Source organism: Gymnoscopelus microlampas (assembly GCF_963454915.1).
Source record: "Gymnoscopelus microlampas genome assembly, contig: SCAFFOLD_92, whole genome shotgun sequence".
In the NCBI taxonomy this organism is placed as follows: domain Eukaryota; kingdom Metazoa; phylum Chordata; class Actinopteri; order Myctophiformes; family Myctophidae; genus Gymnoscopelus; species Gymnoscopelus microlampas.
The window spans coordinates 92,749-104,613 of NW_028155835.1; the positions used below are offsets into that span (position 1 = coordinate 92,749).

Sequence of the window (11,865 nt, forward strand, 5' to 3'; positions counted from 1 at the left end):
GAGACGCTCTGCTCCGCTCCGCTCTGAGACGCTCTCCTCCGCTCCGCTCTGAGATGCTCCGCTCTGAGACGCTCTGCTCTGAGACGCTCTGCTCCGCTCCGCTCTGAGACGCTCTGCTCTGAGACGCTCCGCTCTGCTCCGCTCCGCTCTGAGACGCTCTGCTCCGCTCCGCTCTGAGACGCTCTGCTCTGAGACGCTCTGCTCTGAGACGCTCCGCTCTGACGTAGCCCTGACGGTAAGCGTATTGCGTCACTTCCTGTATTGTCTGAGCTAGCGAGACGTGTATCGTTTAGCTGCGCAAGACGTTAACGTTGATATTATTGTATTGTTGTGATTTGAGCACACACTGCCACTGCTAACTACTACCCTATCTCTCTACTGTGTGGCGACTTTATCGCTGCTTGGGCTGATTGTCTAGCTAAGGGACTAACTTTGCCGTTGGTTGTTGGCTTTACAATTAGCCTAGCTTTAGCTTAGCGGCTACCCTGGCCTGCTGGGCGATGGCTTCTCACTCCTCCCCCCGGTTCCCTTCTCGCTCTCATCCTCGCTCCTGTGCTGAATGTCACATGCATAGTTACAGCTCCGACGCCTTTATTGAATGTGCGGATGTATGTAACAAGTGCTGTGTGCTTGCAGCGCTGGAGAGGAGGCTCTGGCGGCTAGAGGAAACTATAGCTAGCGGTGCTCACATTAGCCTAGCCTCTGCTCCCGTGCAACAGGGAACAGGGGGACATTACCAGTCACGGTCACCGATCGTGACTGATCATAGTCCCCACACGCACCCCACGACCCAAGACGGCTGGGTGACTGCTCCTGGTCGTAGGCGTAGTAGGCCTAGTAAACAAAAGCACACGGGACACCAACCACTTCACGTTTCAAACAGATTTTCCCCACTCGCTGCTACACCCGTTGAGTTTAGCAGTGAGACGTTAGCCCCACTCGGTGACACGCCCCCTCCATATGTCACTGAGAAAACAACTCTGGTTATTGGTAGTTCTATAATGAGAAACGTGAAGTTAGTGACACCAGGGACCATAGTCAAATGCATCCCTGGGGCCAGAGCGGGCGACATCGAATCAGATTTAAAAATGCTGGCTACAAGTAAACACAAACGTTATGATACAATAGTAATCCACTGCGGTGGCAATGACACACGACTTAAGAGATCAGAGATCACAAAGATAAATATTGAGTCTGTGTGCACATACGCAAAGACAATGTCGGACTCCGTAGTTTTCTCTGGTCCCCTGCCAAATATGATTGGCGATGAGATGTACAGCCGTATGTCTTCATTCAACCGCTGGTTATCAAGGTGGTGTCCAGATAATAACGTGGGCTTTATAAACCATTGGCAAACTTTCGAGGGGAAAACTGGTCTGATGGGGAGAGACTGCATACATCCAACCTGGGATGGTGCAGCGCTCATCTCTAGAAATATAGACAAGTTTATCGACAATAAACTATGACCACCCAGAGTTGGGACCAGGAAGCAGAGTTGCAGTCTTACACGCTTCTCTGTGCTTCCACCAGAGCAGCCACCTACCCTACAAATCAGAACAATTGAAACTACTCGACCCCCTAGGCATGTGAAACCAAGGGCTCGAGGAGTTGTGCATAAAAACTTGGCACAGATCAAAATTAATGCAGTAGTGCCACAAAATAAAATAATTAAATGTGGACTCCTGAACATTAGATCCCTACGCTATAAAGGTGTATTGGTAAATGAAATCGTATCAGACAACCATCTTGATCTACTTTGTCTTACTGAAACATGGCTGGGTGAGCAAGAATACGTCCCCCTAAATACAGCCACCCCACCAAGTCACATAAATGCTCATATTCCCCGAGACACCGGCCAGATTGGAGGTGGCGTTGCAGCCATATTCAACTCAAGCTTAATAATCAGCCCCAGACCCAGGCTGACTTACAAAACGTTTGAAAGTCTGGTTCTCACTCTTTCGCACCCAAGCTGGAAATCATTACAGCCTCTATTGTTTGTTACAGTGTACCGCCCTCCTGGGGCCTACACTGAATTTCTATCTGAATTCTCAGAGTTTCTATCACGCCTAGTCCTAGACTCTGACAGAATCATTCTGGCTGCCGATATGAATATCCACGTGGATGTTGCAACCGATAGCCTCAGTAAAGCGTTTATTACATTAATTGAGTCAATTGGTTTCTCTCAGTGTGTAGATAAACCTACTCACAAGTTCAACCATACCCTCGACCTTGTTTTGGTCTATGGTATTGAAATTGAACATCTCATAGTCTTCCCATATAATGAGAACCTCTCCGACCACTATTTAATAACTTTTGATTTTACATTAATTGATTACTCACCATTGGACAAAAATGTATTTGGTAGAAATATATCTGATAGTGCTGTGGGCAAATTTAAGGAAGCAATACCATCAGCCATCAACTCAGTATATTCCAATACAATTGAAGATCTTTATACCTATAGCCCCTCTCAGGTCGACCACTTTGTTGATAATGTCACAGGCTCCCTTCAGACAACGCTTGACTCTGTTGCTCCTTTAAGAAAGAGGGTAATAAAGCAACAGAGGCTAGCCCCATGGTATAACTCTGGAACTAAAAATCTCAAGCGAACGTCACGTAAGCTTGAAAGGATATGGCGTTCAACCAAACAGAAAGAATCCTGTATAGCCTGGCAGAACAGCCTTAAAATATATAGGAAGGCTCTCTGCAATGCCAGAGCCACCTATTATTCCTCTCTAATAGAGGAAAACAAAAACAACCATAGGTTCCTTTTTGACACTCTAGCCAAATTGACAAAAAGTCATGACTCTACTGATCCGCGTATTCCTATATCCCTTAACAGCAATGATTTCATGAATTTTTTCAATGGTAAAATCAATACTATCAGAGATAGTATTGATAACCTACTACTCTCAGCCCCTACCGGACCGCCCTCCGACGTAATATCCTCAGAAGTGACTGTACGACACAGTGTATATTTGGACAGTTTCTCCCCGGTCGAGCTCTCCGAATTCACTTTAATGATCACATCTTCCAAACCAACGACCTGTCTCTTGGATCCAGTCCCAACTAAATTGCTTAAAGAGGCCCTGACCCCGGTTGGTGCACCCCTACTCGATATGATCAATATGTCTCTGGTGACGGGCTACGTACCACAGTCCTTTAAGGTAGCTGTCATCAAACCCCTCCTCAAGAAGCCTACTCTCGACTCAGGCATTTTGGCTAACTATAGACCTATATCGAACCTCCCATTTCTCTCTAAAATCCTTGAGAAAGCAGTCGCCAAGCAGTTATGTGATTTTTTACATAACAACAAGCTATTTGAAGCTTTTCAGTCAGGATTCAGAGCACACCATAGCACTGAGACGGCATTGGTGAAGGTCACAATGACCTCCTGATTGCATCCGATAATAACCTTCTCTCTGTACTGGTTCTGTTGGACCTCAGTGCTGCATTTGATACTATTGATCACCATATTTTGTTGCAGAGACTTGAGCATCTGGTTGGCATTAAGGGTGCTGCATTGAACTGGTTTGAGTCCTATCTGTCTGACAGATTTCAATTTGTAAACGTTAACGATACACCTTCACTACGCGAAAAGGTTAAATACGGAGTCCCACAAGGCTCTGTACTTGGACCAATACTATTCACTCTATATATGCTTCCCTTAGGTGAGATAATTAGGAAACACTCTATAAATTTCCATTGCTATGCAGATGATACACAATTATATCTATCAATGAAGCCAGATGAAACAGATCAACTGGCTAAACTTCAAGCATGTCTTATAGACATCAAGAGTTGGATGACCCGTAATTACCTACTCCTCAACTCGGACAAAACTGAAGTTATTGTACTCGGCCCTAAGCACCTCAGAGATAAATTAATCGATGAGAATTTTACCCTAGATGGTATTACCTTGACCTCCAGGGCCACTGTAAAGAATCTGGGAGTCACGTTTGACCAAGACATGTCCTTTCAGTCCCACATAAAACAAATTTCAAGAAATGCCTTTTTTCACCTGCGTAATATTGCAAAAGTTAGGCACATTCTGTCCCAAAATGATGCAGAAAAACTTGTCCACGCATTTGTTACTTCTAGGCTGGACTATTGCAACGCCTTACTATCAGGCTGCCCAAGTAAGTCCCTAAATAGCCTGCAGCTTGTCCAGAATGCCGCTGCGCGCATACTGACAGGAACCAGAAGAAGAGATCATATCACTCCTTCATTGGCCTCTTTGCACTGGCTCCCGGTTAAATACAGAATAGAGTTTAAAGTTCTCCTCCTCACATACAAGGCTCTCAATGGACAGGCACCAGTATATCTCAAAGAACTCATCGAGCCCCGTAAACCAGCCAGAACACCACTGCGTCCACAGTATGAAAAAATGCTTACGGTTCCAGTAAACCCCCAAAAAACTAGAACAGGAGGTAGAGCATTTAAGTTTCAAGCACCTCAGCTGTGGAACCTTCTCCCAGTCTCAGTCCGTAAAGCAGACACACTCTGTATATTTAAAACTAGACTAAAAACCTTTCTCTATGATAAAGCCTATAGCCGAAGTGTATAGACTCAGTCCCCCTATAGTCATCCTCTCTCCCCCACCTTCCCCTTTCTCCTCTCTCCCCTCGTCCTCTCTCTTCCCGTCCTCCCTTTGGTTGTGTGGGTTTGTGTCCCATTGGTACAATCGTAATTAACCCTGTACGGATTCACGCTCTAGTAAGGCCTGCCACTAATTCTACAACCGGGGACTCGTTCCCCGGAGTTTCTTCTACCACCCACGTCGCAGGTCCATGGACTATTACTATGGACCCCCAGCTGCGGCTCAAGACTGTGACTGCGGACCGGGCCTGGGCCTCTCCATGGAGTCTATGGACTGTTACTACGGACCCCCAGCTGCGGCTCAAGACTGTGACTGCGGACCGGACCGGGCCTCTCTCCATGGAGCACGACCTGGACACGACCGTGGACTTCTACTACACTACACTATACCGCATATTATATTATCTTAAACATTTTTATATTATTCCATTATATACTGCATACACACTATTGCTGTACTATATTATACTATCATATGCTAGTATCTTACACTATTATATTTGCTATTATTGTTATTGTTACTGCTTGCACTGTATCTCTTTCTGTCTCTCCTCTGTCTCTCCCTTTCTCTCTCTCTTCTTTCCCCCAACACGGTCGAGGCAGAAGGCCCCCGCCCTAGAGCCTAGGGTCTGCCTGACGTTTCTTCCTGTTGAATTAAGAGGGAGTTTTTCGTTGCCACTGTCGCAAAATTGCTTGCTCAGGGTGGGATGTTGGGTCTCTTCTCTACATGTAAAGTGTCTTGAGACAACTTGTTGTGATTTGACACTTTAATAAAATTGAATTGAATTGAATTGAATTGAGACGCTCTGCTCCGCTCCACTCTGAGACGCTCTGCTCCGCTCCGCTCTGAGACGCTCTGCTCCGCTCCGCTCTGAGATGCTCCGCTTTGCTCTGAGACGCTCTGCTCCGCTCCGCTCTGAGACGCTCCGCTCTGCTCTGAGACGCTCTGCTCCGCTCCGCTCTGAGAAGCTCCGCTCTGCTCTGAGACGCTCTGCTCCGCTCCGCTCTGCTCCGCTCCGCTCTGAGACGCTCTGCTCCGCTCCGCTCTGAGACGCTCTGCTCTGAGACGCTCTGCTCCGCTCCGCTCTGAGACGCTCTGCTCCGCTCCGCTCTGAAACGCTCCGCTCTGAGACGCTCCGCTCCGCTCTGCTCTGAGACGCTCTGCTCCGCTCCGCTCTGAGATGCTCCGCTCTGAGACGCTCCGCTCTGAGACGCTCTGCTCCGCTCCGCTCTGAGACGCTCTGCTCCGCTCCGCTCTGAGATGCTCCGCTCTGAGACGTTCCGCTTTGAGACGCTCTGCTCCGCTCCGCTCTGAGACGCTCCGCTCTGAGACGCGCTGAGATGCTCCGCTCTGAGACGCTCCGCTCTGAGACGCTCTGCTCCGCTCCGCTCTGAGACGCTCTGCTCTGAGATGCTCCGCTTTGCTCTGAGACGCTCTGCTCCGCTCCGCTCTGAGACGCTCCGCTCTGCTCTGAGACGCTCTGCTCCGCTCCGCTCTGCTCCGCTCCGCTCTGAGACGCTCTGCTCCGCTCCGCTCTGAGACGCTCTGCTCTGAGACGCTCTGCTCCGCTCCGCTCTGAGACGCTCTGCTCCGCTCCGCTCTGAGACGCTCTGCTCTGAGACGCTCTGCTCCGCTCCGCTCTGAGACGCTCTGCTCCGCTCCGCTCTGAAACGCTCCGCTCTGAGACGCTCCGCTCCGCTCTGCTCTGAGACGCTCTGCTCCGCTCCGCTCTGAGATGCTCCGCTCTGAGACGCTCCGCTCTGAGACGCTCTGCTCCGCTCCGCTCTGAGACGCTCTGCTCCGCTCCGCTCTGAGATGCTCCGCTCTGAGACGTTCCGCTTTGAGACGCTCTGCTCCGCTCCGCTCTGAGACGCTCCGCTCTGAGACGCGCTGAGATGCTCCGCTCTGAGACGCTCCGCTCTGAGACGCTCTGCTCCGCTCCGCTCTGAGACGCTCTGCTCTGAGATGCTCCGCTTTGCTCTGAGACGCTCTGCTCCGCTCCGCTCTGAGACGCTCCGCTCTGCTCTGAGACGCTCTGCTCCGCTCCGCTCTGCTCCGCTCCGCTCTGAGACGCTCTGCTCCGCTCCGCTCTGAGACGCTCTGCTCTGAGACGCTCTGCTCCGCTCCGCTCTGAGACGCTCTGCTCCGCTCCGCTCTGCTCCGCTCCGCTCTGAGACGCTCCGCTCCGCTCTGAGACGCTCTGCTCCGCTCCGCTCTGAGATGCTCCTCTCTGATACGCTCCGCTCTGAGACGCTCTGCTCCGCTCCGCTCTGAGACGCTCCGCTCTGCTCTGAGACGCTCTGCTCCGCTCCGCTCTGAGATGCTCCGCTCTGCTCTGAGACGCTCTGCTCCGCTCCGCTCTGAGATGCTCCGCTCTGCTCTGAGACGCTCTGCTCCGCTCTGCTCTGAGACGCTCTGCTCCGCTCCGCTCTGAGACGCTCTGCTCCGCTCCGCTCTTAGATGCTCCGCTTTGCTCTGAGACGCTCTGCTCCGCTCCGCTCTGAGACGCTCCGCTCTGCTCTGAGACGCTCTGCTCCGCTCCGCTCTGAGAAGCTCCGCTCTGCTCTGAGACGCTCTGCTCCGCTCCGCTCTGCTCCGCTCCGCTCTGAGACGCTCTGCTCCGCTCCGCTCTGAGACGCTCTGCTCTGAGACGCTCTGCTCCGCTCCGCTCTGAGACGCTCTGCTCCGCTCCGCTCTGAGACGCTCTGCTCCGCTCCGCTCTGAGACGCTCCGCTCTGAGACGCTCCGCTCCGCTCTGCTCTGAGACGCTCTGCTCCGCTCCGCTCTGAGATGCTCCGCTCTGAGACGCTCCGCTCTGAGACGCTCTGCTCCGCTCCGCTCTGAGACGCTCTGCTCCGCTCCGCTCTGAGATGCTCCGCTCTGAGACGTTCCGCTTTGAGACGCTCTGCTCCGCTCCGCTCTGAGACGCTCCGCTCTGAGACGCTCTGAGATGCTCCGCTCTGAGACGCTCCGCTCTGAGACGCTCTGCTCCGCTCCGCTCTGAGACGCTCTGCTCTGAGATGCTCCGCTTTGCTCTGAGACGCTCTGCTCCGCTCCGCTCTGAGACGCTCCGCTCTGCTCTGAGACGCTCTGCTCCGCTCCGCTCTGCTCCGCTCCGCTCTGAGACGCTCTGCTCCGCTCCGCTCTGCTCTGAGACGCTCTGCTCCGCTCCGCTCTGAGACGCTCTGCTCCGCTCCGCTCTGCTCCGCTCCGCTCTGAGACGCTCCGCTCCGCTCTGAGACGCTCTGCTCCGCTCCGCTCTGAGATGCTCCTCTCTGATACGCTCCGCTCTGAGACGCTCTGCTCCGCTCCGCTCTGAGACGCTCCGCTCTGCTCTGAGACGCTCTGCTCCGCTCCGCTCTGAGATGCTCCGCTCTGCTCTGAGACGCTCTGCTCCGCTCCGCTCTGAGATGCTCCGCTCTGCTCTGAGACGCTCTGCTCCGCTCTGCTCTGAGACGCTCTGCTCCGCTCCGCTCTGAGATGCTCCGCTCTGCTCTGAGACGCTTTGCTCCGCTCTGCTCTGAGACGCTCTGCTCCGCTCCGCTCTGAGACGCTCTGCTCCGCTCTGAGACGCTCCGCTCTGAGACGCTCCGCCCTGAGACGCTCTGCTCTGAGACGCTCTGCTCCGCTCCGCTCTGAGATGCTCCGCTCTGCTCCGCTCCGCTCTGAGACGCTCTGCTCCGCTCCGCTCTGAGATGCTCCGCTCTGAGACGCTCTGCTCCGCTCCGCTCTGAGACGCTCTGCTCTGAGACGCTCCGCTCTGCTCTGAGACGCTCTGCTCCGCTCCGCTCTGAGACGCTCCGCTCTGCTCTGAGACGCTCTGCTCCGCTCCGCTCTGAGATGCTCCGCTCTGCTCTGAGACGCTCTGCTCCGCTCCGCTCTGAGACGCTCCGCTCTGCTCTGAGACGCTCTGCTCCGCTCCGCTCTGAGATGCTCCGCTCCGCTCTGAGATGCTCCGCTCTGAGACGCTCCGCTCCGCTCTGAGACGCTCTGCTCCGCTCCGCTCTGAGACGCTCTGCTCCGCTCCGCTCTGAGATGCTCCGCTCTGCTCTGAGACGCTCTGCTCTGCTCTGCTCCGAGACGCTCTGCTCCGCTCCGCTCTGAGATGCTCCGCTCTGCTCCGAGACGCTCTGCTCCGCTCCGCTTTGAGATGCTCCGCTCTGCTCTGAGACGCTCTGCTCCGCTCCGCTCTGAGATGCTCCGCTCTGCTCCGCTCTGAGATGCTCCGCTCTGAGATGCTCCGCTCTGCTCTGAGACGCTCTGCTCCGCTCCGCTCCTAGACGCTCTGCTCTGAGACGCTCTGAGATGCTCCGCTCTGCTCTGAGACGCTCTGCTCCGCTCCGCTCTGAGACGCTCTGCTCCGCTCCGCTCTGAGACGCTCCGCTCTGAGACGCTCTGCTCCGCTCCGCTCTGAGACGCTCTGCTCCGCTCCGCTCTGCTCCGCTCCGCTCTGAGACGCTCCGCTCTGAGACGCTCCGCTCTGCTCCTCTCTGAGACGCTCCGCTCTGAGACGCTCCGCTCTGAGATGCTCCGCTCCGCTCCGATCTGAGACGCTCTGCTCCGCTCCGCTCTGAGACGCTCCGCTCTGAGACGCTCCGCTCTGAGACGCTCTGCTCTGAGACGCTCTGCTCCGCTCCGCTCTGAGATGCTCTGCTCCGCTCTGAGATGCTCCGCTCCGCTCTGAGATGCTCCGCTCTGCTCTGAGACGCTCCGCTCTGAGACGCTCTGATCTGAGACGCTCTGAGATGAGACGCTCTGAGACGCTCTGATCTGAGACGCTCTGCTCTGAGACGCTCTGCTCCGCTCCGCTTTGAGACGCTCTGCTCCGCTCCGCTCTGAGACGCTCCGCTCTGCTCTGAGACGCTCTGCTCCGCTCCGCTCTGAGATGCTCCGCTCTGCTCTGAGACGCTCTGCTCCGCTCCGCTCTGAGATGCTCCGCTCTGCTCTGAGACGCTCTGCTCCGCTCTGCTCTGAGACGCTCTGCTCCGCTCCGCTCTGAGATGCTCCGCTCTGCTCTGAGACGCTTTGCTCCGCTCTGCTCTGAGACGCTCTGCTCCGCTCCGCTCTGAGACGCTCTGCTCCGCTCTGAGACGCTCCGCTCTGAGACGCTCCGCCCTGAGACGCTCTGCTCTGAGACGCTCTGCTCCGCTCCGCTCTGAGATGCTCCGCTCTGCTCCGCTCCGCTCTGAGACGCTCTGCTCCGCTCCGCTCTGAGATGCTCCGCTCTGAGACGCTCTGCTCCGCTCCGCTCTGAGACGCTCTGCTCTGAGACGCTCCGCTCTGCTCTGAGACGCTCTGCTCCGCTCCGCTCTGAGAAGCTCCGCTCTGCTCTGAGACGCTCTGCTCCGCTCCGCTCTGCTCCGCTCCGCTCTGAGACGCTCTGCTCCGCTCCGCTCTGAGACGCTCTGCTCTGAGACGCTCCGCTCTGAGACGCTCTGCTCTGAGACGCTCCGCTCTGAGACGCTCCGCTCTGAGACGCTCTGCTCCGCTCCGCTCTGAGACGCTCTCCTCCGCTCCGCTCTGAGATGCTCCGCTCTGAGACGCTCTGCTCTGAGACGCTCTGCTCCGCTCCGCTCTGAGACGCTCTGCTCTGAGACGCTCCGCTCTGCTCCGCTCCGCTCTGAGACGCTCTGCTCCGCTCCGCTCTGAGACGCTCTGCTCTGAGACGCTCTGCTCTGAGACGCTCCGCTCTGACGTAGCCCTGACGGTAAGCGTATTGCGTCACTTCCTGTATTGTCTGAGCTAGCGAGACGTGTATCGTTTAGCTGCGCAAGACGTTAACGTTGATATTATTGTATTGTTGTGATTTGAGCACACACTGCCACTGCTAACTACTACCCTATCTCTCTACTGTGTGGCGACTTTATCGCTGCTTGGGCTGATTGTCTAGCTAAGGGACTAACTTTGCCGTTGGTTGTTGGCTTTACAATTAGCCTAGCTTTAGCTTAGCGGCTACCCTGGCCTGCTGGGCGATGGCTTCTCACTCCTCCCCCCGGTTCCCTTCTCGCTCTCATCCTCGCTCCTGTGCTGAATGTCACATGCATAGTTACAGCTCCGACGCCTTTATTGAATGTGCGGATGTATGTAACAAGTGCTGTGTGCTTGCAGCGCTGGAGAGGAGGCTCTGGCGGCTAGAGGAAACTATAGCTAGCGGTGCTCACATTAGCCTAGCCTCTGCTCCCGTGCAACAGGGAACAGGGGGACATTACCAGTCACGGTCACCGATCGTGACTGATCATAGTCCCCACACGCACCCCACGACCCAAGACGGCTGGGTGACTGCTCCTGGTCGTAGGCGTAGTAGGCCTAGTAAACAAAAGCACACGGGACACCAACCACTTCACGTTTCAAACAGATTTTCCCCACTCGCTGCTACACCCGTTGAGTTTAGCAGTGAGACGTTAGCCCCACTCGGTGACACGCCCCCTCCATATGTCACTGAGAAAACAACTCTGGTTATTGGTAGTTCTATAATGAGAAACGTGAAGTTAGTGACACCAGGGACCATAGTCAAATGCATCCCTGGGGCCAGAGCGGGCGACATCGAATCAGATTTAAAAATGCTGGCTACAAGTAAACACAAACGTTATGATACAATAGTAATCCACTGCGGTGGCAATGACACACGACTTAAGAGATCAGAGATCACAAAGATAAATATTGAGTCTGTGTGCACATACGCAAAGACAATGTCGGACTCCGTAGTTTTCTCTGGTCCCCTGCCAAATATGATTGGCGATGAGATGTACAGCCGTATGTCTTCATTCAACCGCTGGTTATCAAGGTGGTGTCCAGATAATAACGTGGGCTTTATAAACCATTGGCAAACTTTCGAGGGGAAAACTGGTCTGATGGGGAGAGACTGCATACATCCAACCTGGGATGGTGCAGCGCTCATCTCTAGAAATATAGACAAGTTTATCGACAATAAACTATGACCACCCAGAGTTGGGACCAGGAAGCAGAGTTGCAGTCTTACACGCTTCTCTGTGCTTCCACCAGAGCAGCCACCTACCCTACAAATCAGAACAATTGAAACTACTCGACCCCCTAGGCATGTGAAACCAAGGGCTCGAGGAGTTGTGCATAAAAACTTGGCACAGATCAAAATTAATGCAGTAGTGCCACAAAATAAAATAATTAAATGTGGACTCCTGAACATTAGATCCCTACGCTATAAAGGTGTATTGGTAAATGAAATCGTATCAGACAACCATCTTGATCTACTTTGTCTTACTGAAACATGGCTGGGTGAGCAAGAATAC

The 11,865-nt window shown here is 54.1% G+C and overlaps 1 protein-coding gene across 1 annotated transcript; it reads left to right on the forward strand.

The window, feature by feature from the left end:
* The first annotated feature begins 233 nt into the window (after window positions 1-233).
* On the forward strand, window positions 234-2,374 carry LOC311041226 (uncharacterized protein). Its single transcript, XM_084086133.1, has one exon. It carries the CDS (start codon window positions 501-503, stop codon window positions 1,464-1,466), a length of 966 nt encoding a protein of 321 aa, XP_083942259.1. The 5' UTR covers window positions 234-500; the 3' UTR covers window positions 1,467-2,374.
* The last annotated feature ends 9,491 nt before the right edge of the window (window positions 2,375-11,865 follow it).

Coding starts and splice junctions, on each gene's coding strand:
- LOC311041226 (XM_084086133.1), top strand. CDS start 501: ATGGCTTCTCACTCCTCCCCCCGGTTCCCTTCTCGCTCTCATCCTCGC.